Genomic DNA, 20,066 nt, shown 5'->3' on the forward strand with positions numbered 1-20,066 from the left:
CAGAAGCCGGTTCCCTGGTTTTGATAATATCAGACATGAGCATGTTTTGGTCTGTTCCCAGGGACTTGAACTCATGGAATGATAAGGGGAAAAAAAAGAACTTTATGATTTCTTTTGTTCCAAGGAAATATAAGCAGTGAGGTGAGTAAAGGAGCGATGATGAAGATCTGCAACGGTCGGCGATTTTGATGTGGTCCTGCCTGCTCTGCCAATGTGCAAGAAGTTGCAGAACAGGAATCTGTCTCCTTGGCTTGCCTAGGTGTCTGCGCTCAAACAGCACCAAAGCCTCCCCAGGAAAACTGATGTGCATACATAGGTCGGTTTCTCAAACATATAGGGGCAATAAATTTAAATGTAGATGCTCTTTTAAAGATTAGTCTCTCTGTGAAACAGTAGTGCCCGAGTGAAAGACATTGTTCATGCTGCTTTTAACAGGCCTGACAAGCTGGATTGTCCTGCAAATCATAGCAAATGGGGGTCCTGGAGAACACATGCTTCAAATGTTGGGGGGAAGCAAGTGACAAATGTAATTTTTATGTAATCAGCTGGAGTGGCTTTGCTTTTCTTGTTTTAATAAAGAGTAAGTGAAATATGCTTGTGTTAGAGGGAGATGTTCAGGGAGGTATGAGAAAATTCAGGAAGATTTCTTGTAGTGGATACCTGTGCTCTTGCTTCACTTAGGCACTCCTGGAAGGTTTTACTGCAAGCACCGAGTTACAAAGAATTGCTTGTCTGCAAGCCTGGTTAGCACTGATAATCAGCTAATCTGCACTAATAGTGAATATTCACAGTCAGGTCCATTTGCATGTGAACAAGCAGTGATTTCCCCTGGCATTCAGTGCTGTTTATTGGAGCCCTGAGTCTGTGGAGGCAGATGTGGCAAAATTCAGCCTGGTATCAGTAATGTCAGTAACACATCGCTGTTCAGAGAAAGTTATTTTGGACTTTCTGATAGACCGCTCCTCATACAGCAGCGAGTGGCCCAGAGGTGGGCCAGGAATTAATTTGGCCCAGATCTCTTGAGTTTTTCATAGAGCTGATACAGAGCACCATTATGGTTTTTCTCAGGTAAAAACCCCCAAATCTCAGTTCATAACTGCCCTAGCAATATTGGAGAGGGCACACTGCTTTATTCCGTTGTAGAATTACTGCAGCAATGAATCCAGAAGTTCAAGGAGTTTGACTTGCTGGCTTATGCTATTGAGGGCGTATCCTGGGTAGGATGAACTGGATAAATAAGGAAAAGAAGATGAGAAGGAAAAAAAATCAGCAAACAAATAGGATAGAAGTGGAACAGAGAGAATGGACTGGAAAACAAATACAGGACTGTGCAAAAAATAAGAGTAAAGATGCACAGAAGGAAGATTTCTAATAAAAAATTAATAGGGTACATATACTTTATATAGAACACCATTCAGGCTAACACACCTTTGGAGTGCAGTTTGCTCTTTTATATACAGCATTGGCTGATCTTCTACTGTAAGGCCATTCACTCTTGGAGGGTCGAGTGGAAGGGGTTGAACTGATGTGGGAGCTCATTTGCAAACCTCAGTTTGCTGAAACTCTAGCACTACTTTTATATACAAGTATGGTTGTCCTTGCTCCACTGGAAAAGTAGCAAACTTTGCCGAAAACCAGCAAGTACCGTAGTCTTGGGGGCAAGGAAAGAAATCCTTTCTTCCTCAGGGCCATGATGAAGGGACTAATTTTTGATTTCAAAATCACAGGGGCTCCAAAATCAGTAGCTTCTTAGAGAAATCTAAATTACAGGGAATAAAAACATGACCATAGTTACAAAATGTGAGTGAAAGAAGAGCAGGAAGAGATAAAATGAATGCTGAATCCAGGAAAAAATTAGGGCTTGAAGGCTTCAGTCTTTGAATTCTGTTCCCTGTTGTTGCAGGCAGCCATACTTTCCAGTCCTGTTAAAAAATACATCAGGACTTGGGAATTTGTGCCCAAATGCTGTTGGAAGGCTTGCCAGAACTTTCTTGAATGATGGCCCTTGAAGAAGAAAAGGCAAAGTTTGGGAATCGCTGAGATTCGGTACAGAGTAAACTGAAAATAGGGGAAGTGCAGTGATTGAAGAGGTGGTCTGATGACAGACGTTTCAACAGGGCAGATTGGGTCGAATGGACCCGCAGACTTTACCAGCTGAAAGAGGGTTTTCTTTGTGTGTGTTTGTTATGGAACCAAATAACATGTGCGTGCTCAGATACTGCCCCAGGGAAGATGTTTGTGCAATTCTCTCGTGTTGTCAAAACACAAGGGGAGAGCATTGCTAAAGCTACTAGGGAATGTTCAGAAGACAAGGTTTCCTTTGAGGAGAGCAGCTTAGGTGCTGGCTGGGTTTCACAGGCTTCATTTACATATGCTGAGGCTGTGCCATTTCCAGACTACATCACCACTGCAACTACCTTCCTCGCTTTTCTCCTCTTACAGGCACTACGCTCAGAAAACCACGTTAGAACATATGAAAAAAAGATCCTAGTGAGTGAATGGCTGGGGTTAGGCACTTGGATTTAGAAAAAATAAATTCTTACCAAGCAATGGGGAACCCTTGTTGAAATCTTGCAGTCTTTTGTAGTTGGAATCGTGCTTGGCATCCCTTCCAGGTGACACTGGAACTGCCAGCAGAGTTCAAGCCGTAATGTGGACAGGGCCATAGAAAAGCTCTGGGGGACTCTGTTATTATTACCTATTGCTTGCACTGTCTACAGTGCACGAAGAAAGTTCTCCAATCTCTAAAGCTTGTATGGCGAGAGCGCCGCTAAGGTCACAGTTTATATTTATCAGTTAACTTGCTAATTTGAAGGGAAAGCAGTGAAGTGGAAATGTAGAAAATAGAAACAACATGAGCAGGTCAAAATATCCAAAACAGCAATATGAAATGTTCCAGTGTAAATACATTTCTATAAAAGGTGTGAATGAAACTTCAAAAAAAACAGATGATGGATTCGGTACAGTCAATGAACACAATTATAAGTAGGTATTGAAGGAGAATATTCCACCAACCATGGATCCACAGATAATAATTAATAAGAACCGACAACACTCCAGGCAGGCAGGTGCCCAGCATTATTTCACAGTTCACTGTTCGGGGGGTAGAGGTACTCACCTTTGCCCCAGATCTTAATAATTTACTGCAGTTTTATCATTAAATCAGCATATAATTGGGAAGGAAATGAGGTTTTTTTTGTCGTGAGAGCAAAGCAATACTGTTAATTTAATCATTCGTAGGAAAGGCTTTCTGTAGTCATTTGGTGTTTTGCTGTGGGTTTTTTTAATTAAGTAAAGTAAAAACAATGCCATTTTTGTCATCTGTGCTTGGTGAAAATATGACAGTGTGATGTGATTTGCAACTTAAGCACAAGCTGGGAAAACTGTACATTTTATCAGCGCTGGCAATAATGAATTACAAGGGAACACAAATAAGCTAAGAATATATCTGAGACCTCCTACCATTTCTGATGTTTCCAATGTCAGTGGGAAAAAGGCTATTTCAAGAATTGTACTTCTTTTTATTTATTTTTTCTCTCAGCAAAATCGCCATAACCTCGTGTAATAATTGAATTCATTTAGCCTTTAGAATACTCAAGTTTGCAAATAACGATGAAAATGAATATTTCATGACAAGGAGGATGATCAATTATAGTTTTGTGACTTTGGTAGCCCAGCGTGACGGAGCCAGTGCTTACATTTCACAAGACTTTTTGCGCCCAGCTAATTAAAAAAACTGCAACTTAAGACAATAAGCAGGCAGGTGGGGATAGTTAAACAAGACCTTTATTGGTGAGTTTTTTTCCCTGTTGTGGGCAATGTTTTGCAGTTCAGGTTGGTACCTGGAATTTGTTGTGTATGCAGTGCAAAGGGGCATCATAAACCGGTTGCACCTGCAGCAGCCCCTATTGTCTGGGAAAGGCTTGGAGGAGGAGACACTTCTGTTAACAGTGTGTCTGGGATTTCACATGGCAGGAGCTTTTTTTTTATTTGTTTTCAGTAAGAAAACTCTGGGTCCAAGTCGGAGTGGTTGGTGCGTGGTGTTTATACAGAAATGCACCCTGAGGTACCGGTGCTTACAGGAAAATGCAGGCGTGGGTCTGAGCAGTTGTGGGCAGGACTGTGGCAGTAACAGTTGCTTGTAACAACCCCAGTTTCCAGGGGTAGTACACTGAGAGAGAGAAGTGATTAAAGAGCAGCTGAGAAATACCGTGGTCTGGCTGGGAACGGGATCAGGCTCCCTCCTTGTAGCAGGTGAGATAACTGTATGAATGTTTTTTACAGATGCTTATTCCAGCCCAGAGAAATGCTGGGGCAGGGGTGCGGGGGGGTGCTGATGCGTTTGGTGTGGAAAAACTCACTTGAGTTACAATGATCAATGAGAAGCCATTAACCTAACCAAAATACTTGGCGAGGTGCAAAATCCCTGAGTGAAAAAAAATGTTGGAAGGTGGTGTAACTTCTGCCGAACTCTGGGATAGCCTCTCCAAAGGAAACAGCACCGGGGAGCCTGTGCGGGCGCTGCAAAGGTTAGCCTCGGGCTACTCGGAGCACGCAGGCTGTAGCCCATCTTGGAGTTACTTCACTTTTTCTTTAGTGTAAGCACAGCTCTGCCTGTTGTTTGCTTGGGGTGGGGGGACGAGAAAGAGAAAGCAAGCCAAGAAATTAAAAAAGATGGGGAGGGATAGGAGCTGTGCTACAGCAGGAGCAGAGGTTCAGGGGTGTGGCGTGGAAATCCGCTTTGAATCACAGCGTGGTGCCGCGGCCGCCGAGGTCTGAGCGGGTTTTGCAAAGATTTACTTCACTTCAGGCTGGGTCTGCCCCTGGGTGACGTCACGGGCTGGAGCCGCGGCACCAGAAGGCTGGATGAGTGACAGCCCAGCCTACTTTTTAATAGCTTTGTCATGTGACGGGGAACAGTAGTAAGACAGGTGCCTTCGGTTCACTCTCAGAGAGGGTCTCGTTGCCTGCATGAGTGTCTGCTGCCTGCCTGCCTGCCTCTGGACCGTAGTTTGCCAGCTTTCCTGCCGTCGCTCTGCAGCTGGATGGCGTGGGACATGTGCAACCAGGACTCTGTATGGAGTGATCTCGAGGTGAGGGGTGCGCGGCGTGGGCGGCGCGTGGGGTGCCGGCGGTCGGCGGGGACAGTGGGCTTCTCGGGGAACCGGCAGGACGGCCGAGGCAGCATACTTTGCAAACAAGTCCGAATCTTATCTTAACTCCAGTAAGTTTGCTATTTTAAGGTTACTCTGCGATGCCTTGAGCAAATCAAAGCTGAGCTCCTGTCATCAGTATCTCCTGCAGTTGGAAACTATTTTCATGTGCCTCTGGCTCGCTTTCCCGTCATATGCAATATTTATGCTCTAAGATAGTGATATGAATCGGTGTCTGAAGTCTTTCCAGTGGCATTTAGTGGCCTGGTTGGAAAAATGCCATGTTCATTTACAATAAGATTAACATTGCTTTTTCAAAAAAAAAAAAAGTTAAAATTAACCAATGGCTTCGTATTTTAATTGCTTGTTTCACTGTGCTCTGTCGAAGGTTTTTTTCCTTGTTTATCAGCTGCAGAATTCAAACACGCACACGAGAATGAATACCCTGTTGTTTGGCTTTAGATGCTTTTAAAAGAGATTTCTGGAAGGAGACGTTTCCCTGCTTCTTGTGGTATTGGAATAAGGACACTGTAACTAATGTCCCGTAGAGCAGGGTTCGCAGTCAATCCGAGTAGTCCAACAAATGGTTAAATCCCACTGCACAGCAGAGACAAGAGGATGAACCATGAGAATAGAGTTTATGCAGGACTGTGTGAACTGCTGCTGCTGCTGCTGCCGCCGCTGCCGCCGCTGCTGCTCGTGTAAAAATAGACGGCAATACATCAAATCCACAGCTTCTGCTGGCTACAATTCATACAGGGGGAAAAAAAAAAAAAAGGCAAGCAAGCAGTCCCTGGTAATCTCTGGAGTATAAAGTGAGGTTTGAGGATTTCTGCATGTTTGCATTCGGCAAAATGGAGCGTTACCTGAAAGTTTGGGCAACTTGCGAAGCGAGGCAAACTTTCTTTGGACCCCATGGAGAGGAATCCCAGATACAGACCTGCTCAAAGGAACTAATCCTCTGGCTGCGAGCTTGGAATAAGTGCTTAAAATGCTCCCCTCCGGCAACGGGGGTGGGGGGGGAGGGAACAGGTTACAGGCAATGCTTTTTAAATAAGATGTTCATGCCGTAGAGAGCTACCCATCTAAAGTAAAAACGTTAACGTGTTCTCCAGTATATTTTTCCTATCTGGCGGAGCATGCATGCGGATTCTCAAGTCGTTTTGTTGTGTTTTAAATATTTGCAGCTTGCCATTGTATCCGCTGATTTCTGTTTGCATATTGTAATTGCTCTTATCTTGTTTTGATTTCTTGGTAAAGTGGAATAGATATGGATAATTCATATGTCCTGTAGCTATTATGAGTCAAGCCTGTAAGTGGATGACTTTCTGGCTCCAAAGTCCTAATTGTTTCTGAGTAGCTGGAGTATCCTGTGGGTTGTTGTCTGGCTTGTAGCATGGGTCTCAGCTGCCGTAGCTTCATTTTTCCATCATGTATTATTCCTAATGCTGCTAGGAGCTGATTGAGGAACCAGCTTATATGGAAATACTGAAGATTTATTTTAATCACTAGAGTTCCTGCAGTAATTTCAAGCTAGTAACAGAACAGATAATTTATGTCAATGAGTTTTTCATAGTGCAGAGGAAAAAAAAGAACAGGAAAAAAAAGGGTTTGATCTTAATATTAATTGTGTGGTGGATGGATTAACTGTGGGTAGGATTTTACCAATGTGCTCCTGCATTGCACTTCCTGTAGCAATACTAGCGTCTGCCTGCTGCTTTGGCTCGGGGGATCACCTTTACTAATCTAAAATATCGCAGGCAGCAGGTACTGAAGGCAGCTTTCATTCTTTGAATCATTGTTTGCTGTCAACGTAAAATGTCTTATATTCTCGCTCACATAATGACAGGACGGCGTGTTGCTTAATAAAGGCCTGCATCACTGTAGCTGATCAGCGTCCCCAGTGCTTCACAGCTTAATGAAGGTGATGTACAGTAAGGTTGCAAAGATTGATAGAGAGAATCCACATGACACATTCTGTCAAGTCTCTCTCTCTTTCCTGGGTCCATCCCCTTGGCTGTTTGAAAAACTTGTTAAAAATAAAATGCAGATTATATTTTCATTAATATAATTAATATGGCACAAGTCCAGTCTTTTTTTTTTTTTTTTAAATTTACCTTCAAAGGCACAAAAATATCCAAAAGGTTAATGGAGAATTATACTTAATTATAATGATTCATTATCGTCAGTGCAGTTAAGCTAATTTATTGTTTTCGCCTGAACTAAGAGAAAAAAAGTCTGTTGGAGAAATAACGCACAGTAATTAGCCTTTTGTGTTTAGTGACTGCTTTATCCTCATAAATGTTACTATAAAATTAAGGCTATAGTTATGGAATAACTATCATATCAAATAACGGTGGGAAGACACTAAAATGCAGCAAGCAATGCAGGTGCACCTGTTACAGATGTATAGGCAAACAGTAAATATCAACGTGTCAGATGAGGACAGTTTTAGGACTTGGAGTGTTAAATCTGGCATCGTCCAAAGGCCAAATATAAATTAATAACAAGAACACTTGCTTCTAATGTGTCTCAGATTAGAAACATAATGTCATATTCAGAAACATTGATTTTATTATCATGTCAACATTGGCAAGAGCATATATACTTCGTTTCAGCAATTACGTTCTTTTAGGTGACATTGCAGTCACTATAGGCAAATGAAAGCTGTGACGAGCAAGATTTCTCTTTTTAAGACCATTGTTTGTGTTGCTTCAAAAGCCCACTGTAGGAACTTAAAAATGCAGATTACCAAAAGTAAACATGTTTAAGTAGGTGGTTCACAGACTGAAGCTATTTTTACAAACGAAAGCAGTAACGGATCAGCAGGATACTTTAGAAGTCTACGGCATCAGTTATAAGCTACTGACCTCCACAACACAAACCTGAGAATGGTGCTGAGAATCTACCTTTTCAGTCAAAAACTAGATTATCCTTTAATGAGATCAGAGATTTTGGCCAAGCATCAAAAAAGGTCATCTCTGCATTATAAGATCACTGCTGGAAGGTTGTCTCACACTAAAGAAGAGGGAACTCTCTAATTTTTTTTCTTCCTTTTTTTTTTTTTCTGTACCCAAAATAATGATAAAAAATTGTGTGCCGTGAAAATGATTTAAGTGAGGTTTTGACTTCTTAAAGTTCTGCAGCCCCTTAAATAATAGGAAGAAAAGCAACTGCGATTTCAGAGCCTCATTTTGCAGCCTCTCAGCTCCCTTGCCCCTTGGCCTATTCCGTGATTATCTCGTAGTGTCCTGGTGGACGTAGAAGTTGTCTGGGAAATTATAGCTCACACCAGCTGCACCAAGTCTTTGTGCCAACAGACAAAATCTTTGCTCACGGCTGCGCTGCTGCGTCCAGCCCGCGCACTGCAGACGCACCGAGATTCCCAGGGACAAAAACCTCAATGAAATGCACCTTCAGCAGCTCTCGCTTGCATTATTGTAAAGGGCGGTCCTTGCGAGAGTGACATAACCGGTATTGAGCAATTCACATCCGTGGACACTGTGTTAGTGCCCTACAGACATCTGTCTTCAGAAAGTGGCACTTTCTGGGTTGACTTCAGTCCAAATAGAAGTTGGGAAATCACTCAAACCACCCAGTCAACGGACAGGAGTAGAGGAGGACCTGCTGTTGGCCATCCTTAACACAATGCTAGAAATACTCGGGGTGGAAGCCTTTAGACTCACTTGACTTTAAATGGCTTTTAACCATTCAGCACCTGGTGCCTTTACAGCTTTATGTGTGTTTTGCAGCGTACCCATATCAACATAGGTGTTCAGAGATGAGCTACAAGAGTGCGTGGTACAGTGCAGGAGGAATTGCTTAATCGAGCAGCGTAGACGTATGGGACTCTGCTATTTGCCAAGCTGTTACTATGTGTTTTCCATAATTAGGAAATGGTTCTGGTGGATACTCTAACATTTCAATTGCTGTGCTAAAGTGGATGTGTGATACTAATTTTTTCTTGCTTAGTAGGTCAGTCAATACCCTATCTAGCTTCATACTAGCATATAAAAGGACACCTATTCCAGATTTATTTGTATTTATCACTACTCTCTTCATAAGTCATGCAGACAAAACCATTTTGTACTGCTGAAGAGGATCCATGCAGACTAGGCTTTGTTTACTACATCAGCCAAAATGTTTCACAGGCCCTCTACGTTAGCACTACTGAATCAGAGGCTGCCAGAGGAGGAAAACCTATTTGGTTCTCTCACTGCACCTGCCGTCTGGGGACACTTAGGAAGCTGGCTGGGACAACAGACGTGTTCACACCACGCAGGCGAAAGGCTGCGTGAACTAACTATGCCTGTCACCCAAAGGTGAATATAGGGATATTTCAGAACTCACTTCGGATGCAAGGACCTTGACATGGAACTGAGTAGCTGTGGTCTGTGCATTGAGTGCATTGGGGAAAGACCACAGCATTATCACTGACCCGTACTTTTTTATGCCCATATGGTAGCCACCATCATGAGTGACCTCGAGGATTTCAGTGAGGATCTGTAGAAGTGAAAATGTGACTATCTCCAGCTTGAGCTAGCCTCCAGGGCTGAAGGCTGTAACAGGCTGTGCCTCTTTAACCTGAATGCATCAGGAAATGCGTGACAGACCTTGCCCAGAGGTATTCGTCTGTAACTTCTACCTGCACTGGTTTGCTCTGAAGCAGGAGAATAAGGCCATGCTTTGGTGTCTGCTGCTGGATTTAATACAGCTTTGAACATGATTGTTATCAAACAGCATAGGGAGAAGGAAAGTCATTGCCGCTGGACAGAGATGTGATAGAGAAGGCAACTTCTGCCCTCCTGTTTCCCCCTTCCATTTGCCTACGTGTATAGAGCTAACAATGATCTAATACTTAGTGGGTTTTTTTTTCCAGAAAAGAGTCGATTCTAGTGACCCTGTGCCATAGGTTAATCGAGTCTTAATTCTTATCACATGATATTAAAGTTAATAGATTCCCAGTAATTAATGAAACTATTTCTGTGTTGCTGTTTCCTGCAGTGTGCTGCTCTGGTTGGCGAAGACCAGCCTCTTTGCCCAGATCTCCCAGAACTTGACCTCTCCGAACTAGATGTGAACGACCTGGACGCGGACAGCTTTTTGGGAGGACTCAAGTGGTACAGCGACCAGTCAGAGATCATCTCCAATCAGTACGGCAATGAACCTGCCAATATATTCGAGGTAAGGCAAGGCAATGCAAGTGCACACTGCAAAGTCCTTGCTTACTTTTTTTTTTACCCTGGTGGACAACAGTTTTACTATTTTTCCCCTGTTAAGAGACAACAAACGTGGTGATGTGTGTTACAGGTTCTGACTGGCACCCTTAATCCTCATGATCAAAACCAGGCCTGCAATCTGGAGAGAGGCGGGGGAAAAGCCTTGAAAGGAATTAAATGGAACTTTTGATTTTTGAAAGGAAACAGCTAAAGAGTGCCTAGAGCACACTGTCCTGTGGTGTCGCGGTGAGGAGTTGCACAGTTGTCAGCTACAAAGAAAAACAAAAGTTCAAACGTGTTTGTTGTCTTCCACTTGCATTCACTGGCAAGAAGCAGAGTGCAGCACAGCATCTAGCTGACAAGTAGCTGGAACATTTCTAGTAAAGGTTTTTACCACTCAGAGCCTTACTATGCAAGGCACTTGCACACAAATTGAGAGGTCCCCGTCATTGATGTGTAGGGGAGAAAAAGGGTGGATGTGGCAGAGAAGGCAGTGAGGGCTGTCAGTAGCTCAGGAACCAGCACATCGTTTGGGATGTTTCATAGATCTCCTGGTGGAGAGGGGCCTTAAAGTAAAAGTTGAAGGGTGATATGAGAGATTTAAATGTTTTCTTTACAGTTCTGCCTTGAGGATCGGGGTGTACAAGAGGAGGGTTACTGTCTCTTTATCTGTCTCCAGTCTTCTTTCTTTTGTTGTGTAAAGCCTTCATGATTCTCCGGCTCATGGTTATGGGGCAGCCATGCCCCTCCTGAACCCTAACCTCCTTCCCTCCTTGATGATAGGCAATGCCATAGATCGTCCGCTGACCGGGAAATTGGACAATAAATTGATTAGCTGGCAGGAAGACCTTGTGCAACAGCAAGCCACGGGTGCTGCCTCTCACATGGCAGGTACCGCAGCTCCAGGAAGTACAGCTGACCCACTGGCTCGGGGAAGCCCCGAATAATCACGGTGGAGTTTAAAAGGTGGAAAAGATTAACTGAAACAGTATAGAAAAATGCTAACCTAAGATGTCCTGAATGAAATTATTCTTTTTTGTATACAGCTCCAAATCCATGGTGATCTCCCTGATGCAGATGAAGTTACTCTGGATTTATACCGGTGTTACTGATAGCAGAAACCAGTCCTCTCTATTCAATTTATATCATTTACACCCAAGTAACATGGAATTAATTTTATTCAAATCAAAATGAAATTAGCCCTGCAAAGCCCTGTGCTTTAGCCCTTTTTTTTCATTAGTTGTATAATGTTCTGTGCCTTGTCTAACAAAGTTTCCAAACTTCGTCTTGTTCTTGAATTGCAGTTGTACAGCCTCAGGCAGGGTACAGCGTGTTGGTGTGTAGGTTTGGATGGTCAGTAGTAGGGAGGCAGGGGGACAGGGAACACATTTGCAACTAGCACAGTAAAGAGTGGCTTTGCCTTTTTTATAACTGAGGAGACATTTTTTCCTCATTCATCAAAAGCCAAATGCAGAGGCATTTTTCTTTTGGAAAAATCAGTTGAAGATGCAGATTTTCCCAATGTAAGTTCCAGATAAGTAATATAATTAAGCATCTACTGACTCTAAGCACACAAGTCATTCCAGTAAAACCAGTGGAACTTGGCTTGTTGCTTGCCCTGTGCATAACTACCTGGCTGCACTGGTGGCCACAGCTGCCGAGTACAAAATTGTCTCAGATAGATAGTGATGGTTCCCCTACATGCCTTGTATAGGAATTGTCAGTTCCTACATGGGACAATTCCCGTTCCGAAAATCAAAGCGTGTCACAAACAGCAAGACAACGAGATAGACTTGTACTTGACCTCATTGGGAGATGGTGACATGAGGTACTGGTCATTACATGTAACCTCTCACGGGCACATTGGGGTGCATCTGAGGATGAGCAGCCCCAATGTGAGGAAATAGATGATATGCAGCTGGGGGAATGCATCTAGACAGCAACTAATAGGTCAGAAGTAGTAGTTTGGAAATGAAGGATGTTGCTTCTTTCCTAACGGGCAAATTCTGTTGTCCTCTTTGCATATACCTGGATTTCCTCACACTCATTGGCTTCAGTTGCAGGCTGCATCGCTGTCTCTGACAGCACAGCTCGGCCCATACTTACCTGTAGGGGACATACTGTGCTCTAATAGCATTTTGCAATACTGCAGTGCAAAATTAGACTATTTTCAGCTTCATGGTGTGTTATATTTACATTTCTTGGTTACTTGGCCTAGGAAGATGGGAATGAAACAGTTATTTTCTCCTCCCATACCTTAACCCTGTCCCCGTTCTTCATTGTGCAGCTGAATACCTAGCAGTATTTCTCGCCTCTGCCGCTCTGTAATGTGACGACTGGGGGTGCTCAAGAACAGAAGAAGATGTCTTCTTCCTCCAGAGACTGTCTCGCATACTCTGCGAGAAACTATTTGTTTTAGCTGAGAGAATGGAAGTTTTGTGCAGTTTCCCATTTGGCAATCTCTAGATTTTTCCATATTGATCTGCATTGGCTTTTCTTTTTAAAGAAAATAACTTCTTTTTTTTACTTTTTTTTAAACTTTTTTTCTCTCCTGTCACCATGGGAGTAGTATGTTTTATCTAACTTAAGCTTCCAGATGAGACGCTGTCATACAAAAATAGAAATACAGTCTGTTTGGGGTGGAAGGGAAAGAACCAGAATGGCAAACAAATGTTGGGAGGTACAAGAGCAGTGTTAATTTCACAGGCCGTACAGCGTTAATTGCCGAACCTAACCTTGATTGAAGCACACTCCCCTTTGAGGTGTTGATGCAGTACAAGTGGCATTGTCTAGGTGAGGGCTGGTGTTCAAAAACCCTTTACAAAGTTCCTGGATGTCTCTGGCACGCTTTTTTTAAAAAACGACTTGTATTTCAGAAAGTTAATTTTCAGTCTTTCTGCAAATCATGTTCCTGGAAGCTCACTTGAGCCGAGCACCCACAAGCTTAGACACTCCCAGTAGCACTGGGAGTCTCATGGACTAGAAATTATTAATAGTTATGGTAGCGACCAGGAGCCAAGTGAGATAAAGGTCCGGTTAGTCTAGATAGTATGTAACTGTTGAGTATAAATCCCTGCTCTCATCCGCTTAGGTGTGATGAGATATACTGGCCTTCACCGTAGTATTAAAACACACCAGTATTTTGTAGACGTACCTAAGTCGTCACTGCGTTATTCTACTCCCATGCCAAAGTAACCAATGCTAGTCCCGAATCAAGCCTATACCATCTGCCCCAGCGCGGAAGCTCTTCTTATCAGTGTGTGTACGTATGCATATTATGAATTAGTTGATTTCTTTCTATTCAGAGCTTGTTCACTTCTGTTTTTCACCTAGTTTTCTTTGCCTGTTGTTCTGACTGCTGGAAAGATAAAATGAAGGCGTTCTTGCTCCTTAGGGGACTGCCTGTTGACACAAGTTCATGCAAATAAATAGTTAACAAGTCACCCAAGACCAGTTATTTAGATGGTTCACTGCATCATTCACTTTCATGATTTGGTTTTGTGAGGAGCCAGACTTTAAAAAAATTGTATTTGTAAAGAAGTGATTAGGCTACTTTTAGAAAATCAAAATGATTAGGTTTTCATTCTCAAAACCAATGCTACGTGAAAATGTGAACAACCATAAAACTTAATGTGGCACGAGTGAGAAGGCTTTTTTTTTTTCACGAAAACTGTTGTCCTCTGAGTTTTCTTCAAATATACCATACCATATCATGTAAGGTTAGTCATATTTAAAATTCTTTATGACCCATGCCTAGCATTATGGAGAGAGAAGATATCTACAGTGGATATATCTCTTTGTTGGCATTGCTTACAAATAACTCAGCTGATGGTAAGAGAAAATGCAGCCCATAGATAGGCAGTAGCCTGTTAAAGTATAAGGAACTTGTGTAAAATCATAAAGATTATTAAGTGTGGTATTCTCATACCAGGCAAACCACTTTTTTTAGCCTTTGAAAAGACTTCAAAAACCCCACATTGCTTACCCTTCTGTGTAAGGGTATTTATTTATTTAGATAATTCTGTATTCCAGAGGCATGCTTACCATATCTGATGACTTTATTTTTAATTGTTTTGCATAGGTGTAGCCCAGGTTACTTTTCAAGACTGTGCTATGTGCCATGTGTTTGGAAAGCCTAAATAGGCTACTATGTTTTGTTGTAGACTGCCAAAAAACGCTCTATTACAAGCAGTGAGAATGTGGGGAGAGAAGGAGATGCACAATGAAATGCATACTGTCTTGCCCCTGGCAGCAAAGAAATTCATTGAGATAAATGATTTCTTATTTATTTGAAAGGGTTTGCATCAGGAAGATGATGAGGGTAGAGGGGAGCCTTAAACATCACAAGAGTAATTTGCATTGGTTCAGATTATAAACTCCCTGTTCTGTGGTGCTGCCAGTCTCTTCCACTATTTCAGGTTATTCATTCAAGGTTTGCAGCCAAATTGATTAATGAATTACCAGATCTTGCGTAAAATGACTTGGTGTGACTTTTAAACAACCACCAATGTTTTCTTTGCCAGTCTTGTGACTGGTGTTAATGGGTTTCCAGAGAACTGGGACTGTATAGACTTTTTGTACTGGCCTCTGCTAGCATTTTTTCCACTTTTTAATTTTCTCCAAAACTAGTAGCCCAGGGCAGACAGTTGAAGGAGATATAATCTCAGGGAAAAAAGACATAGTAGTCAAATCCTTGATGGCTGATGCCCTTCAGTGCCAAATCAGCATGATTTATCATAGCCATCTATTCAGCACAACAGAGGCTGGAGGTGAGCTGCATGGTGTACCTCACACAATATGCATAACTAGAGCTCTGAACTTTGAAGGAAAGCCTCAGAGCTATTTGCAAAGTGCTGGTGCTTAGTGAATACTAAATTACATTTAGGAAATAGTCTACTGCTACCAGTTATACTTCATTTTTATTCTTGACACAGACACCTAAATCAGAGAACAGTAACATTTCAGAGATTATGGTAGCAGTTTGGGTATGTTCCAACACTATAATAGGATCAGAATTTTAAGGCCTTTTTTATTATTACCAATAGTCACTTAGTTTCTACTGCAGCGTACTTTGTAGGGAATTACAGCTTTTACTAAAAAGATTAAAATGCTATTATGCAAATGATTGCAGTATGTTATTATGTTTACAAATTAACATCCATGGCTCAACACACAAATTAACTAACTATTCCATCTATATTATTAAGGATTTAATAAAGTAACTGTTGATAAAAATGAGGAGCTTGGAACAGTTAATAGGAACTGATTGTGATTTAACATAGAACTTAAACATTGTGTTTAATGTTCTAGATGGTATAATGGCAGAATAAAGCTTATCAAAGTGCTTAGAAGAACTGAGATTGTGTGAACAGCATAGCAGAATGTCTGAGGCCTCAGAGAGCACAAACTAAATAGCTCTGGGCAGTAACGTAGAGCGGGCAGCATATTGGTGAATCTGAAAGTAGCACAGGACCGTCTTGTATCAACGTGTAGTTTCCTGCTCTAATAAGTAGGTTTTTTGAAATTCAGATTCATACACAGTGAATGTTTTACATGATAAGCACACATAGGGTACTTAGGAACTTGCATCTCTCTGAAATGCATCCTGTAATGAAATGCTTCTATGGCAAATGGGATTTCACTGCAGAGAGTATCACTGTATGGCAAAAAAGGGGAAGGCTGAGTTCAGGCTGAGATGACTTTACAAACAGCGCTACAAATTACTGTTCCTTGCAGTTCATAAGAGATCAGAAAAGCAAACAGTTAAGAGCTACTGAGGTCCTAGAGAAATGAATGTACAGTGTGTGGTTATGGGATAGATTTAGTAGGGAAACAGACAACACTGTAGGTTTAATGCAACAATAAACATAAAAGGCAAAAGATGCAGATTTGGGATAGGAAACTTTATAAGAACAATAAAAGGTAACAATGTATCATAAAAACCGCTTGTGAGACTAGGAGGAAGACCCTCAGTTCCAGGGGAAGAAAATAGCAGAGGCTGGGTGAAAGTGCCAGAATTTTTATATTCCTAATGGAGCAATGTCACATTTCTTGTGTGTTCGAATGCGTTACCTTTTCCAGTGTCTCTGGCCTGATTCGGGTTTCTGCATCTACCAGCACAATAGCATTACATCTGTGGGGATGATGTATGTAAACTATAATCTATCACTAGCTATGCTGACATTTAAAAAGGCTCAAGCAGTAAGTGGAATTTATTTTACTCGAACCAGCTGCTATGTAATTGGGAAGAGTTTATGCAAATGCTCTGTATCTAGTGTTAGCAAGGTGTGCTGCTGCTCCCTTTTCTTTCCTGCTTGGACAAACTACAAACTGTCTAAACACGTCTCTTTTTTAATGCAAGAACCTTGCATGTGGTTGAAACCTTCAGGCAGGAAAGAAGTCCCAAATAAGCAAAAAACAATTGCTTTGAGAGCTTATTGTTTGATGTGTGAGGCCACCAAGACCATTCCCCAGGTGTGCAATCAAGAAAATGCAACTCATCCCCTTCACAGTCCCATTAAGGAGATATTTCACCTGGAGCAGCCGTGGTTTGGGATACTCACCATGTCTCTGCTCTGCTGAGGACCTGTCCTTTTCCAAGAGGCAAGACTAATGCTCACCAGAACAGTAGTAAGCTAATTAGGTCATTAGACAAATGTGTTGGCCTGTGTTAAAACCAGCCCTTGAGGACACCGTGTTACACTCTGTTCCCACTGGCTACGTATCTAAATACAAACTGGTGTCAGCTGCCATACAGACAAAAATGTAATAGCCTCCTTTCACAGAGGTCATCTTAAATCCACTTTGGTCACAGTCACACTCCACATCTGTTTTAGTGAGATGCAGCTTCTTAAGGTGGCATTTGGACTTCATAAGCACACAAACAACCGAGCTATAAATTGCTACTGCTGGAGTTACTTTGAATAAGTGTATACTGTTTCATATTTATAATGGTGAGGCTTCATAATATTCGCAGTGAATATATAACACAGATCAGTTCAACAAGCATGAAATTGTATGTTGTCAACTTGTCACATAAATAGAGCCATATTCTAGCTTACGATAATGTTGAACTAAATATTTTCTTCCTAGAACTGCAGAGAGGGTCACAAAAAAGTGGGACAGTGGCTCTGTCTTTTGTTAGAAAAACACTCCTGGAGTCATTGCTATTGGGAAGTAAATATCTCTGATAAGATTCTTCTGGTTTTTTCTTTCCCATTTGCTTCAGAACAGCAACAGAAAGTTTGCCTTTCCTAGACAAATGCTAATTGGCTAAACTGTTAAATTTACTTCCCTTAATGGTTTTATTTCTAGTGTAACCTCTTTTTTTTTTTTTTTTTTTTGTTGTTGCTATTTTTGCACTGTGCATCATTGCTAATTGCTACTAAATGGTCCATCTTAACCCTGGCATGCTCTTCCCTTGCTGCCCTCATCCCACTTAACATTAACTCAGGCCCATGCCGTTAGAGAAGGATAAAATCATAGCAAGGCTTCATTTAGGAATTTTGTTTTCTTAGTGACACTAACCCATTGTGCATGTGTAGGTCAGGAGGAGGAAATTGCATGGAGCAAATTTGTTGCAGGGAAAAAGTTTTGCTATTGAATCATATCGAACTAGTTTTTGCGCCTCGAGCAGAACAAAATACAAGGAAGAGTGTGTGTGTGTCTGTGTGTGTGTGTCTGTGTGTCTGTAGCTTTTGTTATACTACAGTGATTAATACTCAGATGCACCAGAAATTTGCAGCCTTTCTGGAGGAGTGCCCCCTGCCAGCTTTTTGAGCCTTTTTTTGCCAGTGTCTGGTTTTTAATTCGATAGCTTTGTGCAGGTACGTACAGGATCCTAATGCCTATGTTTGCAAGTGAGGGACTGCAGCATTGGCATGCACAGGGGTGTGACTGTGTGCGCACGCATGCTCAGCCACGGAGGCTGGTTTCAGGTCTTGGTGGAAATCAGCACCTTTGCAACATGTACCTGGTGGCTTTGACTGAATTTTCTGTTCTGACACAATGGAGCAACAGCCTTGCTTCGTAGTCATTGAGAAATTAATTAGCACTTTGTGGTGGTGATGAGTCTGAAGGGCCATGATTGGAGTTTGCTTTTTACCACATGCAGTAATCACTGGGTTTCATTTATGAAAGTACAAAACCAAAACCTATTGAGATTTTGGTGTTGTCATGAAGCCTGAGCTGTGCGATGCACTGGAATAATACTTCGATTTCCTCACACATCTGTGCTTTTGTGTGTTACTGTGAGTAACACAATGGGGTGCTGGACCATAATGGGTACTTCTAATCACTAAGATGATAACCAGAAGTACAGAGTATTTTCTGTGAGGAGCCGCGGTGGCAGCCTTGGGCAAGTGTTGTTGACTTGTTGATTCATGACAGCTTTGAATTGCCTGAACTGCTCACAGCCATCTAGTTCATCACATGAAGTTCAGGAGGATCAGCCTTTCCAAGCACATTACAGGGTTAGAGCAGTCAAGTGGGCAGAGAGAACTTCCCTCACCTCTACACTTCTGTCTACTGCCACATCTGCTCCTTGAGGGCTCAGTGATACTAAATCTTTATAGGGATTTGGAGGAGCAGTCCATCAAGTGGTCCGATGGACCACAAATCTCTCCTACAGGAGACACACTTGCATGAAAATAGAGAAATTGGGTGGAAAACTTGTTTCTCACCAAGAGATTACTTGCAAGGACGTGGTGATAATGGTTATCTAGAGGATTGGTTTGGTCAGAGGAATGTTCTGCTTCCCAGTGAGCTGCTAGAAGAAACAATGGGAATTTTCTCCTGGAATGGTAGTTTCTCCTGGAGGGAACTCAAAATTGTTTCTGAAAGTGCTCCTAAACCTTTGTGAAAAAAACAATTGTTCTCCCAAGTTGCTCTTTAAACAGTGACATAACGATTCAGGAAGCGCATCGGAGGGCACATGTAATAAACATTATGGAAGTGAGAGTTCTTACTGGGATTTTGACTGTGGTGAGAACGCTGCGGGCTTGCACGTTTCCACAGAGCAGTCAGTGACACTAAGTGAAAAGCAGGTATGATGAGAGTTTAAAAAGTCTTCTAGTATTCAGGATTTTTTTTTTTTTTTAAATATGCGACAGTTGACTAGCTGCATCTAGCTATAATGTGCTCTGCTCTGCCAGGCCCTGTGGATTGAAACTGAGTGAAGAGGACCTTAGGTCTATTGTCTCCACTTCAGGAGGGCTTGTTGGTGAGATGTGGGCAGCCAGGTAGTGCAGGTGACAGGGTGGTTGATAAAGGGTGAAGAACAAACTTGGAGCAGTGGAGGGCGTTGCAGAATCACAGAATGGTTGAAGTGGGAAGGGACCTCAGGAGGTCATTTGGCCCAACCTCACTTGCTCAGGCAGGGCCACCTAGAGCAGGAACTTGAGGAATTATTTCTGTGTTCCTCTGCTGCTGGTTCTCCCTCCTTAAAATGACACTTTATTAGGACTGGTAATGAGTTCCTGATCCCATTTGGAAAACCTTACACTTACAGTCTTAAGTGACTCCAGGAGGCATGTCTGTGTATAGCAAGAAGCCCATCATGGCCAAATCCTAGTTTTCAGACGAAGATGGGTGGCAGTCAAGAGTGTTCTCAGTCTGGCCTCGATTTTCATGTCAAATTTTCATATAAAGAAACCTACCTCTTAAGCTAGTCTTAGCTTTCACAGGTCCTTAGCTT

General features: G+C 42.2%; 1 protein-coding gene across 1 annotated transcript in view; it reads left to right on the forward strand.

Annotated features, from left to right (window-relative positions):
• Positions 1 to 4,956: 4,956 nt before the first annotated feature.
• PPARGC1A (peroxisome proliferator-activated receptor gamma, coactivator 1 alpha) overlaps positions 4,957 to 20,066 on the forward strand; it is a 63,722-nt gene continuing 48,612 nt past the window's right edge. Inside the window, exons 1-2 of the mRNA XM_009707871.1 lie at positions 4,957 to 5,093; positions 10,158 to 10,337. Coding sequence (XP_009706173.1) covers positions 5,046 to 5,093; positions 10,158 to 10,337 — 228 coding nt within the window. The 5' untranslated portion in view covers positions 4,957 to 5,045. The remainder of the gene's footprint in view (positions 5,094 to 10,157; positions 10,338 to 20,066) is intronic.

The sequence above is a fragment of the Cariama cristata genome, unplaced genomic scaffold (genome assembly GCF_000690535.1).
Source record: "Cariama cristata isolate BGI_N322 unplaced genomic scaffold, ASM69053v1 scaffold6209, whole genome shotgun sequence".
Lineage (NCBI taxonomy): Eukaryota > Metazoa > Chordata > Aves > Cariamiformes > Cariamidae > Cariama > Cariama cristata.